We start from the raw sequence: 17,399 nt of genomic DNA, 5'->3' as shown, positions 1-17,399 counted from the left end.
TTAGAAGGTGAAATCATGTATGGCTTTAACTGGTATAACTGGGTATTAGAATACGGAAGGAGAGGGAAGGGGAGGGAAACAGGACCTTAAAGGGAAAGGTCCAGAATGCAGGTTAACACACCCTAAAACTTCGCCACTCCCGGCCTGAAGTTTCCGGCCACAAATATTCAAACACTCAACTTCTTAAAGGTGATTGTAAATTAACATTCATTCATTCAAAGAGTGCCCATGGAAGCTACCAGTGGGCCAGCCTGTTCTAGGCACTGAAGAGCCAGCTGTGAACAGGAGAGGCAAGAACTGTGCTTTCAGGAGATCTGGAAGGAGAGAGAGAGACAACAGCAGGTAAACAAAATAAAATCATTTCAAACACTGAGCCATAGTTGGAGGAGTTGGACGTAGAGGGAGGGTGAGGTTCAATCAGCAACTGACCCACCGAGACACCAAGGAGATCCCGCCCTCGGCCCCGCCTCCATCTTTGCATACGTTTCCCGATTGGTCAGAGGCGGCCGGCCCCACCCCGCGAAGCGGGCGGCTAGGGAAGCGCGGGGCGGACCCCGCCAAGATGCAGCGGCGGCTCCCGGTGTCGCCGGGCGGGCCGGGGGCAGCGCGGGCCGAAGCCGGGCAGCGGGCGCCCGTCGTGGCCCCCGCGTACTCCTAGCGCCCCAGACGTGCCGGCTGACCCCGGCCCTCCTTGCCGCCTTCCGGCCCGCCGTCTCCGCCCCTCCACCCTTTGTGCCGCCGCCGCCGGGTGCCCCCGGCTCCGCAGGACCCCGGCCGGGCCGGACCGCGGCGGCGCGCCAGCCCCGCGTGGGCTCCCGGTCTGCGGCCGATGGCGAGGGGGCGCGGCGCGGGCGGGGGCACTGCAGCCCGAGTCCGCGACGCGGGAGGCCCGGCCCGCCTCCGCCGCATTGTCCCGGGCCCCGCGCCCCGGCCCTGAGCCGCGCCGCCGCAGCGACCGCCTGCCGCCCGCCGCCCGCGGGGCCATGCGGAGAGCCGCCGTGATGGAGGACTTCACAGAGGAGGAGGAGCCCTGGTACGACCAGCAGGACCTGGAACAGGGTGAGCACGGCGGCGTGGGTGCGGCGGGAAAGCGGGGTGCGCCCCGCGACCCCTGTCCGCTTCTCCATTGTTGAGCAGTATCACCCCGGGGAGGGCTGGGCTGGACCCGGAGCGCCGGACTCCGAGGGTGATGCGTCTGGAGAATGGGGACGTGGAGACAGGGAGCGCTGCCCGAGAAGACCCGGGCGGGACCGGCGGAGACACACCAAAGTGGGGGGAGCGGCCATTCTCTTCCCCGAACGACAGGGGCATACTTCCCCCAGAGCACACACCTCATCTTAGAGGCAGGAACTGCCCCGGCGCCCCTACTATAATTGGGGGCCTGAGTACTGGCTAGAAGTCTGTGAAGGCCTGGAGGTGGCTCCTTGGCTATGTTTTGCTGAGAGGAATGGTGAGTGAGTGAGTGTGTGTGTGTGTGTGTGTGTGTGTGTGTGTGTGTGTAGGGGAAAGTTATCCCATTCCAAATCCAGTGGCACCCTCCCCTGCCAGGATTCCTGAGCTCTAAGGCTCCCAGAAAGTTTCCCCAACTTCTTTACCCTCTACCCAGGGAGGGTATAGGGGTTTGGGGACCCTGCTGGCCAAGAAGCAGCAAAAACTTGGAGTCTCCAAACGACTCGAGGGGAAGGGGGTCCCCAGGCCCTTTTCCTCCCCGCCTTTTCCCAAATGATTCGTGGTTGGAGGGAACCAGGTTTGGGCATTCTGAACAATGCACCAGACTACAGCCTGAGTAAATGGGGAGCCACCTCCCCCACTCCCATCTGAGCGTAGAGAGGGTGGCTGGAAGGGGGTTAGAATCTGGTGATGAGGTGGCCAACGTGACATCACTCTAAACAGGGGGTGGAGCTGTAGGACAGGAAGGAGGAGGAGGCCTAAGAGGGTCAGGGCCAAGGTCTGCTGGAATACAGTCAAATACACCCTCTCTTCCCCCAAAGTGCCTCATTCTTGGATGGTTAGAGCTGGAGGGGCAAGGAAACGTGTCCAGGAGAAGTGACCACTGTCACCCAGCAAGCCAGGCGGGTGTGTGGACACAACTCTGGTTCAGTGTCTACTAACACCCCATACTCTGAGTGGCCTATCCATGGGACCCCAGATGCCTAGCTTTGCCCTCATGTGAGGCATCTGACCAGATCCTGGAGCCTTTGATTCCTGGCCCTGACCCGCATCCCCACGTGGCCAGATTTGCTGGTAGATGAGACTGTCCTTGTACTCAGGAGCGTGGTGGGTTAGTCGGTCTCTGGGGGACCAGCGTGGGACTGGGGGTGCTGGGCTGAACTCGGCCATATTCTTCACCCTAGAGTCTAACCTCAGCCTCCCTGCCTGGAGTATGATGTCCAATACTGGCTGTGACAGCCCGGTCCCCCATCCTGGGCATTACCCCCCAAATTTTGCATCCCACACACACCCATGAGGCTGACATTTAAGTGTCAGACACCGTCCTGGGAGCTGGGAACAGTCCCAGCCCTGGCCTCCTGGGTGCACCCTGGCAGGTAGAGGTGGGCCTGTAACTAAGTGTGGGTGTTAGGATACGGTAAGAGGGCTTCATGGAAGAGGCAGGCCTAGGTGGAAAGATTGGAAGCTGAGCTCCTGGGAAGATGGCTTCCTGAGAGGCTGATGCTGATATTGTTGCTGTCTCATTTCATTCCCGCACCCCTAACAAAGTCTCTGGCATTGTGCCCGGCCCAGATGTGGGAGGAAGGAGCCAGGGAGTAGGGGTGGGAGATACACTGCTTCTGGAGAGCGAGAGGTGTCGAGACTCGAGCGGGGCCGGGCTGCCATGCTCTGGGGCTAGGGTAGGGGATGGCCATGCTGGTCTGCAGCAGCTGGCCTTGCTTTGTAGCCCCAGTAGCCAGGGTCCCTGTAGCCAGGGTCCAGGAACAAGGAGGGAAACCAGAAATGAGGCAGTGTCAGAAGAAATTGGACTTCTTGAGCAAAAAAACACAAATGTCTGTTCGCCCTGGGTGAGGGCAGAAGGCAATGAGAGCAGAGACAGAGGGCCTTCTGGTGTAAGACTCATAAAGTTTGATGCAAAGGACCCTCTGAGCTGGAGGGTTGAATAAGGGCTGCCTGGGCATTGTAGGCAGAGTGGATGGCGTACGAAGGCACAGAGCAACATGAAAAGACCACGTGTGACTAGAAAGTAGGAGCTTCTAGAGTGCCAGGGGTGGGTTCAGAGGAAGCCTCAGGCCCAGCCAGTGCAGCACCACCTCCTAGAGCCCGGCACAGAGAGCTGGATGGGGGGGCGAAGCGTCGGCCGAAGGCCAGCTACACTGGGGTTCAGGTGCCTGTAACATCCCCCTTCCCTGCATCCAACCCCCAAATTCTCTCCTGCCCAGCTGCTCCCTGGTTGTCTCTGAGTGGCTCAGGAAGTGGTTTGTTCAGCCAGCTGGGTCTCCCCTCTGTGTTTGTTTCCCCCCTGCCCTGGGGGCAGACCTCAATTTTACTTTCTGGAAGCTTGGCCTGCTGTTTGACTTTGATTCCGTTCTGTCCCAGTGGAGGGAGGCAGTTGGGACAAGCAAGGTCCTAGATCCTCACCATGTTCCTTCCGCCCACTGACACAAGCACCTGTAAAAATAGAAAAAGCCATTGATTGTTAAGCACACTGGCTCTCTCCCTCTCTGCCCGCCTCCCTCCTCGACCTTGGGCCAGGCATGGTGGGCCTTTGGTATCTCTTTCCATGCCGAGAGATGGCTGCTGAGTCACAGATGTGAAGCCCTGGGTGCCTGACCTTGAGTCTCAGCCTTGGGCAAGAGCTCTGACATGACAAGGAGAGGGAGGTGACCGGACCCCAATTGTGTGGACCCAGAGTTCCTGACATTCATGCCCTGGAGGTTGTAAGCAGAAACCCGCAGCCCTGCCAGGTGATAGATCTTCTCCTCTCACCGCCTTTATCTTTGTTCCTTCCTCCCTGTGCCTGTCCCCTGTCCCTTTCCCACCTCTCTGCTCCAGAGTCTATGGGGCCACACCCCAACCCCAACCGGTGGGGACAGTGGGATTTCAGGGTTTCTTTTCAGAGACATTCCCTTGGCTGCTGGCCACTCCCTCTCAGGCCTCTGGGGCTCATGGGGAACACGTCAGCAGGCACTCAGAGGGCAACACTGCCGAAGCCCACCACAGGAGACCCCAGAAAACTCCAGGGCCCAGGGTCCAGGGGAGATGCCTATTCAGACTCGGTAACTTCCCCAGCTTGGTCCAGTGTGACCATTAATCTGGCCATAACAGACTGTTTATTACTCCGATTTCTACTTCCTCCTTAGCCAGCTCTCCCATTCTCCCACCCCCGGGCCTCCCCCACCCCTGGTCCAGGGAGAACCGCACTCCACCCGGAGTCCGGAGACACCGCCAGGCCTCTGCTAGCTGGTGTACCTTCCCCAGCGCTTGGCTCCAGCCAGTCCCCTGCTCTGCACCTTCTAGACCTCTCCTGTGATCCCTCCTGGCAGCTTTGACCAGCTTAGCTTGCACTGTGATCCAGTTTCCCCGAGACACTCTCTGAGATTTTTCTCCCACCCCAGACAGCTTCTATTGTGCTCCCTTCCTCCCCACCCCTGAGTCATTGGGCGGCCTGGTTACATGCGGAGCCTTTGCAGCGCAAGCTTCTATGTCGCTGGTTTATAGCGTGACTTGCAGCTGGCCCAGCCGGCCAGCGGCAGGAATACGCACGCCCAGCTCACGTGCTCACCTGGAAGCAAAAGCATAAAATGCAGTTGTTCTTGACCTTTCTTCACTCAGCTGTGGAGCCTGAAGTCTCGGACTCTAGGTTAAGCTGCGGGAACGCCAAGCAGATCAGCCGTGGAGCCCGTGCCCCCAGTGCCAACACAGGGGCCGGCATCAGTAGCAGTGGCCTCTTCACAGACCCCCCTGACAGTTCCCGAGGGAGAAAACACTGGTGAACGTGGCCTTCTGTTGTTTTTCATTTATACCTGAGTTATCTGATACTGTTTGGGGGTGAGCCAAACGTTCGCCATCGCATTACAGAGAGTAGGAAGGCGCTATGGCTCCCTCATCGCCAGCTAGCGGTGGTCTTGCTGGGCTCCCGAATTTCCACTGAGCCGTCGACATAACATAGGGCTGCAGTTGTACGACGTTAAACGGCAGACTTCACACTTTGTGGACGGACGGGTCCAGAGGCCTTCACACTTTGTAGACTTCTGCCCAACTCATAATGAATAAAGTCATACTGCAAGTGGCCCATTCCCCTACTGGTCTGTATCAGGCACCTGGTTTTTCTTGCCATCGTCATCAGATGTTAATTGCTCAAAGCTGAAGCTTCTTCTGAGATCTACAGGATCATTTTTCTTTTTTCTTTTTTAATGTTCATTTATTTTTGAGAGAGAGAGTGAGGGCGGGAGAGGCAGAGAGAAAAAGAGAGAGGGAGACATAGAATCGGAAGCAGACTGCTGGCTCTGAGCTGTCAGCAGAGAGCCTGACACAGGGCTCGAACCCATGAACCGCAAGATCGTGACCTGAGCCACCCAGGCGCCCCCTATATGATTCTTTTTCTTAATGGCTGAGGTAGCTGTTTAGGAGAGCAGCTTGTGTTTTCCCGGGCTAAGTTTTTGCAGTCTTGCTCAGGATAGCAGCTTTGCACTTGTCTGGGAAACTCCTCCAGATGACATCCGGGCACAGGGCCCCGCGTTCCTGGCATAGGCCCGGCCTGGAGACTCCACTCTGGCTGTTTCAAAACCTTACCTTTATGTGTGGGAGCAGACTCCAGGCTTGTTCCTGACAGGCAGCCTGGCCTTTTGTCCAGGCCCCATGGCTAGCCAGGCCCCTCGCTTTCATGAGGTGATATCAGTCCTACCCCCAGCTTTGGCTGACAAAAAGCCTGAGGTCCTGCTCTCAAAATGCCCACTGTGATGGGGCGCCTGGGTGGCGCAGTCGGTTAAGCGTCCGACTTCAGCCAGGTCACGATCTCACGGTCCGTGAGTTCGAGCCCCGCGTCAGGCTCTGGGCTGATGGCTCGGAGCCTGGAGCCTGTTTCCGATTCTGTGTCTCCCTCTCTCTCTGCCCCTCCCCCGTTCATGCTCTGTCTCTCTCTGTCCCAAAAATAAATAAAAAACGTTGGAAAAAAAATTTTTTTTTAAATAAATAAAAAAAAAAAAATGCCCACTGTGAGCCACTGCTGTCTGGGGCTCTTCTGAGAAGAAAACCCCCTCCCCAGACCCGTCTGGTGCCAAGCAAGGGGCTCAGCTGAAACAACCATATTTATGAAACTTGCTAGGAGGGGCTATAGAGACCCTCTGTCCTCTGGGGATTCTTGACGGATCACTGTCTGAACAGGGAAAGCATTAAAGACCTGAATCCCTGGACCATATCACATCGGCCCCAGAAGAGTTGCCCTTGTACATCTTGATCTGGATTTATACCATCAGCCTAGATTGAGGGATGTTTCAAGGAACGAGCTCTTGATGGGGAAAAGACTCAAGTTTTCTGGACAGCGTTTTGGCAGAATGAATCAAGTAGGCCTACCCTTTGTCCTGGTAATTCTGTTTCTGGGAAAGTATCTTTGGGATATAGGCAGTGATTTGCACAAAGATTTTTGTACTATGAATTTTTGTATAGTTTCATTTTCAACGGGGGGGGGGGAATGGAAATACATAAAATTCCAACAACAATATTTAGGGGTGGCTATTGGGGACTTGTATACAATAGAATATTCACATCCACTAAAAGTGGCCATGTAGATATATGTGGACACAACTCTTTATGCCAAATTGTTTTTTTTAATTTTTTTTTAATTTTTTTTAACATTTATTTATTTTTGAGACAGAGAGAGACAGAGCATGAATGGGGGAGGTTCAGAGAGAGAGGGAGACACAGAATCCCAAGCAGGCTCCAGGCTCTGAGCTGTCAGCACAGAGCCCAATGCGGGGCTCAAACCCACAAACCACGAGATCGTGACTTGAGCCGAAGTCAGCCGCTTAACCAACTGAGGCACCCAGGCACCCCTATGCCAAATTGTTAAGTGAAAAAAGCAGGTACGAAAAACATTCTGTTCATACAAAATTGTACCTATAGCTGCTTTAAGCCCAGAGAGCTGTTTATAAGAATGGTGACCAGCATGTGACCAGCATCTTTCTCTAAATGGGGCATTTTCATCTACCTGCTTCCTCCCCTCTCCTCTCATGCCACACACACAGACTGTAACTTCTATTACTTACAAATAACCATTCTGTCATAACCATTTGAGGCCACATCCATTTGTTTATGGAATTCCCAGTTATAGATCTAAGAATATGTGAGGTACATTTCCAAGTAATTTTTGGTCACCATTTTTAACCTTTCTGTGCTGCTTGATTTTTCACATCAAGTACACTTAACACAAACCTTAAAGTGATTTTAAAAAGAAAAGAGCCTGGGACGCCTGGGTGGTTCAGTAGGTTAAGCGGCCCACTTTGGCTCAGGTCATGATCTCTCAGTCTGTGAGTTCAAGCCCCGCATCGGGCTCTGGGCTCTGTGCTGACAGCCTGGATGGAGCCTGTTTCAGATTCTGTGTCTCCTTCTCTCTGACCCTCCCCCATTTATGCTCTGTCTCTCTCTGTCTCAAAAATAAATAAACGTTAAAAAAAAAAAAGAACCTTGTAAACCCAATCAGAGCCTATCACCAACCTCTTTAAGGGCCTTGCTCCCTAACATCAGTCTCTGTCTCTGGATTAAACTGCCTAAAGTGTTTTGTTTTGTTTTTTGTGGTTTTTTTGTTTTTGTTTTTGTTTTTAACAGCTTTTTTGAGATGTAATTCACACACCAGCTAATTCACTCATTTAAAGTGCACAGCAACTTGGGGTGCCTGGGTGACTCAGTCTGGTAAGCATCTGATTCTTGATTTGGGCTCAGGTCATGATCCCAGGGTTGCGGGACTGAGCCCCACATCGGGCTCCACTCTGAGCGTGGAGTCTGCTTAAGATTTTTTCTCCCTCAGGGTGCCTTGGTGGCTTAGTCAGTGAAGCATCAGATTTTGGCTCAGGCCATGATTTCGGGGTTTGCAAGTTTGAGCCCTGCATCAGGCTCTGTGCTGACTATGCAGAGTCTGCTTCGGATTCTGTCTCCTTCTATCTCTGCCCCTACCCCCATTCGCGCACCGCACTCTCTCCCTCTCTCCAAATAAGGAAATAAACATTAAAATATATATGTGTGTGTGTGTGTGTGTGTGTGTGTGTGTGTGTGTGTGTGTGTATGTGTGTGTGTATATATAATATATATATAGGGGCACCTGGGTAGCTCGGTCAGTGACCTTGGCTCAGGTCACGATCTCACAGTTCATGAATTCAAGCCCCACGTGAGGCTCTGTGCTGACAGCTCACAGCCTAGAGCCTGCTTCAGATTCTGTCTCCGTCTCTCTCTGCCCCTCCCCACTCAAGCACTATCTCTCTCTCAAATATAAATAAACATTAAAACAATTTTTAATATATATAAATAAAAGAAATAATAAATTTTTCCTTTATGATAGTAAGTATGTTATTTCCCTTGTTTCTAAGAAGAATGAGGCATATATACGGAGGAATATCTACTCCAAATGTCTAGGGGCCCTCACACAACTCCAGACCCACTAAAGAGAATTTTTAGGAATACCAGCACCTGCCACTTCCTTTTAATCCTCCCCCCCACACACAGCCCCCCAGAAACAGGCTAGATCCCCTCCCTGACTGCCTCTCTGACAGTGTTCATGCACCTTTGGCTGGGGGAGGGGAGAGCAGGTTCCAGTCCTAGGGTACAAGAATCAGGGCTGCTGGGGGGGGGGGGGGGGGGGGGGAAGAGGATGATGGTTTTGCTGCCCAGAGAAAGGAGGTTTCTGAGAGGGGTGCATGTCACTAGGACCAGATGGTCCCCAACCAGGGCCGGGAGACCTGAATTCTGCTTCCAGCGTGGCCATAACCTTGGATGGGTCATTCTTCTGTCTCCTTCTCCAGCCTGGCCTCCATGAAATAAGGAGGTTGGGCCAAAGAGCTCTGAAGCCTCATCCAATTTTTCTTTTTTGTAATAAAGGCATAGCTTATTCTTTTTTTTTTAAGATTTTTTTTTTTTTTTAAGTAATCCCTACACCCAACCTGAGGCCTGAACTCACAGCTCCGAGATCAAGAGTGACACACTCTACTGACTGAGCCAGCCAGGCGCCCCTCATCCGATTCTAATACCCAGCAAGTCTTTCTGTTTCCTTCGCCGCTCGGCGAGCTCCTAGTCACCCTTCCAAACCCAAAGCTGCCCATTGCCTGAGCCTCCCACTCATCCCAGGAAGAGTGAGCTCTCCCTTACCTATCATCCCAGGGCACTTGGCCCCACGTCTGTCGATTCTCTTAGCACATTCCTCTCACTCGTTCTTTCAGAAAATATTTATTATGCCCCTGCTGTTGCAGGGCCTGGGATATCAGTGAACAAAATGGGCAAAATCTCTGCCCTCTGAGCTCACAATTAGTCGGGGGGGGGGGGACATGAACACGATAAATGAGCAAATTGGTAAGTTAGATGGTGATACTCGCGAAGGAGAAAAATTAAACAGAGAGGGAGTATGAGGCGGGGGAGGGTGTGGTTTTGAGTCAGCGGTCAGGGAAGGGCTCCTGGAGAAGGTGACATTTAAGCACAGATTGGAAGGTGAGGAGGGATGAGGCTTGGGAGTGTCTGGGGAGAGGACACTGCAGGCAGAAGCGACGGTCAGTGTAAAGTCTTCGCTCCCGGCTTTCATCCACTCCCAGACCTGCGGGCTCCCTGAGGCCAGCTCGTGTCCCGGTTGTCTTGGAGTCCCGAAGGCACAGAGTGAATGCTCGGAACGTTCCCGGGAGTCCTCTGAGCCCATTCAGCTGCTCATGTTTCTCCCACCCTCTGCCCCCTCTCCACTAGACTTGCACTTGGCCGCAGAGCTGGGGAAGACCCTGCTGGAGAGGAACAAGGAGCTGGAGGAGTCTCTGCAGCAGATGTATGCCACCAATGAGGAGCAAGTGCAGGAGATCGAGGTGAGGGGCCACGGAGGCCCTGCACGTGCTCCCCCCCCCCATTGTGGACCCCTTGGCCTGTGATGCCCTTGTATAACTTAGGGAAAGGTGCCCTCTTAGAGGACGCAGCCTTGGCCCTACAGCCTCTTGCCGGTTCACAACCTGTACAACTATCCCAGGCAGCCGTTGCTCCACCATCATTACCCGCCCCCCTGCTGCAGACCAATACCTCCAGGCAAACGTGTTCCTAGAAGTAGGAGAATGGCCCACGTGAACACACCGTCCCCAGCCCTGTCAACCTTCTCCCCTCCAGTACCTAACCAAGCAGCTGGACACGCTGCGGCACATGAATGAGCAGCATGCCAAAGTGTACGAACAGCTGGACCTGACAGCCCGCGACCTGGAGCTGACCAACCAGAAGCTGGTGCTGGAGAGTAAGGCTGCCCAGCAGAAGATCCATGGGTGAGGGCCGGGTGGCGGGCTGGGGGGCGAGCGAGGGGGAGGTCAGGTTGGGTTGCCGGTGGGCATATGGTCTGGTGGGTGTGACTCATGCACCTTCTCCCAGAAACCCGGGCCTGGGACCCCGGGATGGTGATGAGATCGCCCTTGTCAATTGTGGTGGATTTCACGTTCAGGCCACAGCCCTTCTTGAACCACTAACTATATACCAGGCTCTGTTCAGGCACTGCGGACACAGTGACGGGGATACAGAGAGACATTCCCTCCCCTTGGGAGCTCACAGCCTGGGCGGGAAGGCAGGCATGTAAATATTTTACTGCCGTGCAGGGTGATAAGTGCTCGAAGGGTGTAGGAGGAACTGAGGTGGCACAGGGAGGATGGTCAGCTCAGCCCTGGAGGGGCCGGGCGGGTCCTCGGGCACACAGGGAGTTCCCTCTGACCTCAGCACCAGGAAGCGGGGCCCAAGGTTGCCCATCTGTCCCCACCTCCACCCCCAGTCCCTCCAGGGCTGCAGCGAGGAGGGCTGGCCCTGTCCCCTTAGAGACCCTCCCATGTATGTCCCCCACCCCACCCCCAGGCTGACGGAGACCATCGAGCGCCTCCAGACCCAGGTGGAGGAACTGCAGGCCCAGGTGGAGCAGCTGCGGGGCCTGGAGCAGCTGCGAGTACGCCGGGAGAAGCGGGAACGCAGGCGCACCATCCACACCTTCCCCTGTCTCAAGGAGCTGTGCACCAGTCCCCGGTAGGCGAGGGTGCCGCGGGGGTGGGGGGCAGTCCGGACCCTGCACGGCGTCCCCGAGTCCCGGAGAAAGGAGAGGGTGGGCACCAGGCGGCAGGTGGGAATGAGAGATGGTGCATCGTCAGGCTGTTGGAGGGACCGATCCTGTTGCCAACAACAGGCGGCAGCTGGCATTTAGTGAGCCTTGGCCGTGTGCCCACCACTCGCAGCGCTTTCATTCCCGTGGCAGTCCCGCGAGGTATGCGTTATCATCCCCACTACTCAGATGAGGAAACGGAAGCCCAGAGGTTATGTGAGCTTATCCAAGGTCGCCTCTTTACTAAGCCAGAATTCTAACTCAGGAGGAGTTAACCACTACACCTCTCAGTTCTCAGTAAACCTTAACAGGATGACCTCTTAAGATAAAAATACCTATTGTGTGTTTAGTGGGTGTTTCAGTAAAGGTCCTGGCAGGAGACAGCACCTTGCACGGAGTAACTGAGGCGTGATGGATGAAGGGGTGTGGACAAGGTGTGGGGAGACCACAGGGACACTGCAGCACGCCAGGCTTGCAACAGTGAGGGGCCGCTGTCCCCCCTAGGCCTGAAGGGACCAGGGGAAGGAGGTTACTGGAAGGCAAGCAGGTGCCGCCTGGCCAGCACTAACCAGGGAAGGAATCTGGGGAAGACCTTCCCTGACCTCCCTCTGCTCCCACGCTCGGACCTGCTGCCGGTGGCTCCCGTTGGTCGAGCTCAGGAGAGAGCAGAAACCTGGCTGACGCAGGTCACCGTGGTCAGACGCCCAGGGCAGAGAGCAGGGAGAGAAAGGGCGGAGGGTGGCTCCAGAGGAGCAGACAGACGATCGTGCCCGTTGGCCGGGAGATGTGTTACGGGTGGGGAGCTGGACCCGGGACCTTGGCCTTGACCAGATGTCTGCCGGCCTGCTCCCCGTCAGGTGCGAGGATGCCTTCCGCCTGCACAGTTCCTCGTTGGAGCTGGGCCCGCGGCCCCTGGAGCAGGAGAACGAGCGGCTGCAGACGTTGGTGGGTGTGCTGCGTTCCCAGGTGGGCCAGGAGCGGCGGCGCAAGGAGCGGGCGGAGCGCGAGTACGCGGCGGTGCTGCAGGAGTACGCGGAGCTGGAGCGGCAGCTGTGCGAGATGGAGGGCTGCCGCCTCCGCGTGCAGGAGCTGGAGGCCGAGCTGCTGGAGCTGCAGCAGATGAAGCAGGCGAAGACCTACCTGCTGGGCCGGGAGGACCACCTGGCCGAGGCCCTGCTCGCGCCCCTCACCCAGGCCCCGGAGGCCGATGACCCCCAGCCCGGCAGCGGGGACGACTCGGCCGCCCAGGACGGCGTCTCCTCTCCGGCCGCCTCCCCGGGCCATGCCGTCCGCAAGAGCTGCAGCGACACGGCGCTCAACGCCATCGTGGCCAAAGACCCAGCCAGCCGGCACGCGGGCAACCTGACGCTGCACGCCAACAGCGTGCGCAAGCGGGGCATGTCCATCCTGCGGGAAGTGGACGAGCAGTACCACGCGCTGCTCGAGAAGTACGAGGAGCTGCTGAGCAAGTGCCGGCAGCACGGCGCCGGGGTGCGGCATGCTGGCGTGCAGACCTCGCGGCCCATCTCCCGCGACAGCTCGTGGAGAGACCTTCGCGGGGGCGAGGAGGGCCAGGGGGAGGCCAGGGTGGGCGAGAAGAGCCTGAGCCAGCACGTGGAGGCTGTGGACAAGCGGCTGGAGCAGAGCCAGCCCGAGTACAAGGCGCTCTTCAAAGAGATCTTCTCCAGAATCCAGAAGACCAAGGCCGACATCAATGCCACCAAAGTGAAGACGCACAGCAGCAAGTGACCCTTTCCCGGCCTGTAGCCTCCCCCCAGGGTCAGGTCACAGGGCCTCTGTGCCTGGGCTATGCAGCCTCTGGTGAGTGAGGGAGCCCTTTAGCAGCAATATAGCCCAGTGGAGGCTGCTGCCTGGCCCAGGGAGCGTGGGGAGGTGGGGGGGGGGGGACCCCATTCTGTTCTCTGCTGACTTGGGAGGTGTCCAATACCTCCCGGATCGCCCAGAACCCTCCACCATCCTGCGTCAGCCCAAAGACGCAGCTAAGAGTTTCAAAGCCAAACATCCCCATTCACCCAGGGATTCCCAGCTCCCCAGCCCTTGGCTTCCTGACCCTGAGCCTTGCTCTCAGTTTCGTGGCCAGGCTTCTGAAAGCCATTCTGGACTATTTGGCTTTTTCTTTTCTTTTTTTTTTTTTTTTTTGGAGATTTGCAATGCACGGTCTCCCTGACCCCTTCCCACAACTGGTAACACTTGAAGGAGGATCCCAGAGCCAGCTGTTGCTGGTTCCAGGGGTCTCCTGGACCACCCACTGCTTCTCCCCAGCTGTGACACGCTGTCATCCCCTTAGCACCAGCTGCCCCATCCCCCAGAGTCCTGACTAGGTCAGAGACAGCCCTTGCCATGCAGAGCCTCGGCCAGGCCCCGAGTGCCCCCAACTCCAGCCCTGGTGAGGCGGGCTTCTCCCCAGAGACCCTCAGCCCACTGCAGATCTGTAGCCAATCAGAGGAGGGGAACAGAGAGCCCCTCGGCAGCCATACATGAACAGTGCACCTGCTTCCCTCACAGCCAGCCTCCTGGGGCTCCAGCCCTGGAAATGCCTTCTGGCTGTTAAGCCTTCCAGGAGTCTGGGTGGTGGGGAGCCCCCATCTCTGCACGCCACCTCTGACCTGCCGAGCTTAGCCTCTGCCTGCCCCCATCTCAGGGACCATGATGTGTCTCATTCACTCCCATGCTCCCCACAGGCCGACCCCTCCTCAGATCATGACTGCTGCCCCCAGAATGTCCCAGGTGTGTGCCACCAGCCAGTGGTCCTAGCATCCGCCCCTGCTCCCCCTTCACGGGGGACTCCCCAAGATTTCCCACCCTGTCCTGAACAGTATTGAAATGGGACCTGGTGGAGACCATGTCTCCCCCCTCCCGTAAAGTGCTTGTTCTTAACCTCTCACCTTTGTGGGGGTCTTTTGAGGACCCAGCTGGGTCACAGGCTAAACTTTTTAAGGCTTCAGAAAGTCCAGCTTCAGCTAAGAGATGTCCAGGCCTCCAGCTTGCCCTGAGCAGTTCCTCGGGGCTTCCAGTTCCTTCTGCTACCCATCCTGAGATCCTAGAAAATAGAGGAGCTACCTAGCCCCGCGGAAGGCAGCAGCCCTGGCCTCTGCTGGGAATCCAGCAGGGACCTTCATGCCTTATCTGTTTCTAAGGGGTAAAGGGGTTTTCGTAACAAGCATGCCCGACCTCCCTGGAGGCGCCACCCTGCTCTCTGGGCAGCACTGTGATGAGCGCTGTCGGCTGGTCCTTCCGTTCACACATCTTGGAGCCCTTTGTCCTTTGGAGCTGGGCAGCTCCCAGCCCTCCATGTGTCTCTGTCATCTAGGGTGGAGGGGATAGGGTGGGGGAAGGGCTCCTGCCTATTTGCTCCCCAGTTCTGTAGCGGCCGACCAGCGCGTCACCTTTGAAGTATACATGAGAGAAATATATTTACAAATGCTTTATTCTCTTCTTTAATAAAAAATGCACCAGTATTCTAAAAGCAGAAATGGCCCTGGGGCCATGGTCCTGTCTCTGTGCATCTCACACCCCCACCTCTCATCACACAGCTCTGGGGATTGGGGAGCTGAGAGTCCTGAGCTCCACTCCCCGGGGATTTGCAGCCAAACAGCTGAAAGCCTAGGGGTGTTTTCTGGGGACCAGGCAGATAGCAGGTGGTGGTGAAGGAAGCAGGTTCCTGGAAGAACGAGGCAGAATTGCCCACTCACTCCTGCCAGGAGGCACACTCTATCTGCCCTGCCCCCAGGGGGTGGGGGGTGTTGGATGGGGAGAGGAAGGTGGTCTTAGCATCCAGAATAGAGCTAGTAAGACTGGATTTCCCACCCCAGTGCTGCAGAGAAACAAAAAGTAAAAGCCACCCGATCTCTGAAAGTAAAAAAGTTCCTATCATCCCTTAGCAGCAGCTAACTTTGTTGCCTGCTGACTTTGTGCCAGGCAGTGTTGAGTGCTTTCGCGTGCTTAGCACCTTCAGCAGCCTTAGGAGGCAACTCTAAAATCTCTGTTTTACTCATGGAGATTCTGAGGCTTAGAGGTTAAGTTAGTAATTCGAAGTCACGTAGAAATATTTAAACCCGGGGCACCAGGGTGGCTCAGTCGGTTAAGTATCTGACTCGGTTAATGCTCAGGTCATGATCTCACGATTTCCTGAGTTGGAGCCCCACCTGAGGCTCTTTGCTGACAATGAGGAGCCTGCTTGGGATTCTCTCTCTCCCTCTCTCTCTCTCTCTGCCTCTCCCCTGCTTGCGCGGTCTCTCTCTCTCTCAAAATAAATAAATAAATAAATAAATAAATAAACTTAAAAAATATATATCCAAACCTACAACTCACCAATTCCACTATGCAATATTTCACATTCTCTAGCTCTTTGTCATGTTCAGTTTTAAAAGCCAGTCTGACTCAGGGCGGTCCAGAAAAGAAGAAAGGAAGGCCCTGTGGGTCCCCACAAGGTAGTGATCCCCCAACTCACAGGCCATAGAGAAGGCCTGGTGCCTGCAAGCTCCCGAGCTGCCGGGAATGGCCTGGTGGTGCTTTATTCTTTTCCCTTCTTTCCTCTTGCCCCTGTGAATGTCCCCTTCTTGAAGCACCATTTCAGCCTGTGGAGGACAAAGGAGGGAAAGGAGAAGGCAGGCCTCAGCCTTCAGTGCCCACCTTTTTAAGGGAACAGGTGGCACCTCTCAGGCCCATTTCTTCCAGAAGGGCCTCTATTCTGGATGGTTCGGGACAGCAGCAGGTGAGAGGAGCTTGCCAGCTGCTCTTCTCTCCACCCCAGGGTAGCTTGTCTCTCCCTCCTCTACCCCCTTCCTCTCCCAGAATCCAGGCCACCAGATGGCCTGAGCAGGCTGTGTTTATTTGGGGCCATGGAAACCTACAGCTCCTTTTTTCTATCACTCTGTGTCAGGAACAGGCCTGGAGCCCAGCTTCAGAGCTATCGCCTTGGAATGGTGCTAACTTTATTATTCATAATCCCTGAGCTGTCGACCTGAGTGAGTTCCTGGCTTTGCTCCCTTGAGCAGTTTACTCCAGTCACCATGGAGATGCCTCTGTTCCCTCTGAGGTCTTGGGACTAAGACAGGGAGGGACCCAAGAGATCCCCCTTCCAGCCTACAGCCCAAAAGGTTTATGTTAATTGTCATTCCCTTTCTAGTTTGCTTTCACAAAGCCAGTGCTCAGGAAGGAGTTTATTCCCTCCTAAAGAATATGCCTGTAGCAATGAGGCTGGAGTGGTAAAGCCTGTATTTGATGACAATCTCCTGTTTCAAACCGCTAGCATCCCCTAGGGCATATTTTTCAAGGTAATAGTGCTTTTACTAAAAATAGAACCCTTATTACAAAACAACCACTAGGATTACTAACAATCACTAATCATCTATTGGGATGTTTTTATTAATCACATTGCCTCTCAATAAAGTAATTTAGGCAACACTTAGCTGTTTCCAAACAGTGCGTCCTCTACTTTGGACCTTTCTCAGAGGTGGAATTTGTTTTGAAGTTCATGTCTTAATGATGTGGGAAACAGTAAATGGAAAATTAAATTTCTTTACAACTTACAGCCCAATGACAAGTCCTTGAGATAGCAGAGTGACATTCCTCCAAGAATGGCCAGTTGTCTTAATGTTAATACTTTGCTAGAGGAAAAACAAGTGGTTAACTGATAAGAGACCACAGTCATGCAGGACAGGAGTCTCTATCGGTTGTAATCATCTTGATGATTTACAAGCAAAAAGCAATTTTATCAATAGCCAAACTCCCAGAAACCTACAGATTGAATTTCCTGAGACCCTGACATCATCCTTGCCTTCTTAGGATAGAAAATCTTATATAATCAGTCACTCCTCCCAACTCTAGTGCAGCTCTTTCTGCCCACAGGTCCTGTCCCTGTGCTTTCATAAAACCACCCTTTTTTCCACCGAAGACATCTCAAGAATTCTTTCCTGGTCGTCAGCTCCGAACCCCAACACTTCAAACTGCATCATTAAGAACCCTGAAAAAGGGCGCTGCTTAGCCTGTCCTTGGCTGCCTGAATCTCCAACCCCCCTCCCCAGCTTTCCTTTATCTCCTGGCTAGGAGAAACTGTCGTCGTGCCCCACAAAACTACTGTTCCTTCTGTGAGGGGATGTGAGTCCACTTTTAAAAACATTCC

General features: G+C 54.9%; 1 protein-coding gene across 1 annotated transcript; it reads left to right on the top strand.

Moving 5' to 3' along the window:
* Positions 1-527: 527 nt before the first annotated feature.
* On the top strand, positions 528-14,748 carry CDR2L (cerebellar degeneration related protein 2 like). The gene is made up of 5 exons (XM_058703402.1): positions 528-1,059; positions 9,889-10,001; positions 10,294-10,442; positions 11,017-11,181; positions 12,112-14,748. Exons 1-5 carry the CDS (start codon positions 984-986, stop codon positions 13,001-13,003), a joined length of 1,395 nt encoding a protein of 464 aa, XP_058559385.1. The 5' UTR covers positions 528-983; the 3' UTR covers positions 13,004-14,748.
* The last annotated feature ends 2,651 nt before the right edge of the window (positions 14,749-17,399 follow it).

The sequence above is a fragment of the Neofelis nebulosa genome, chromosome 16 (assembly GCF_028018385.1).
Source record: "Neofelis nebulosa isolate mNeoNeb1 chromosome 16, mNeoNeb1.pri, whole genome shotgun sequence".
Classification (NCBI taxonomy): domain Eukaryota; kingdom Metazoa; phylum Chordata; class Mammalia; order Carnivora; family Felidae; genus Neofelis; species Neofelis nebulosa.
The sequence above is the reverse complement of the archived record's forward strand: the minus strand, read 5'-3'. Positions and strand labels throughout refer to the sequence as shown.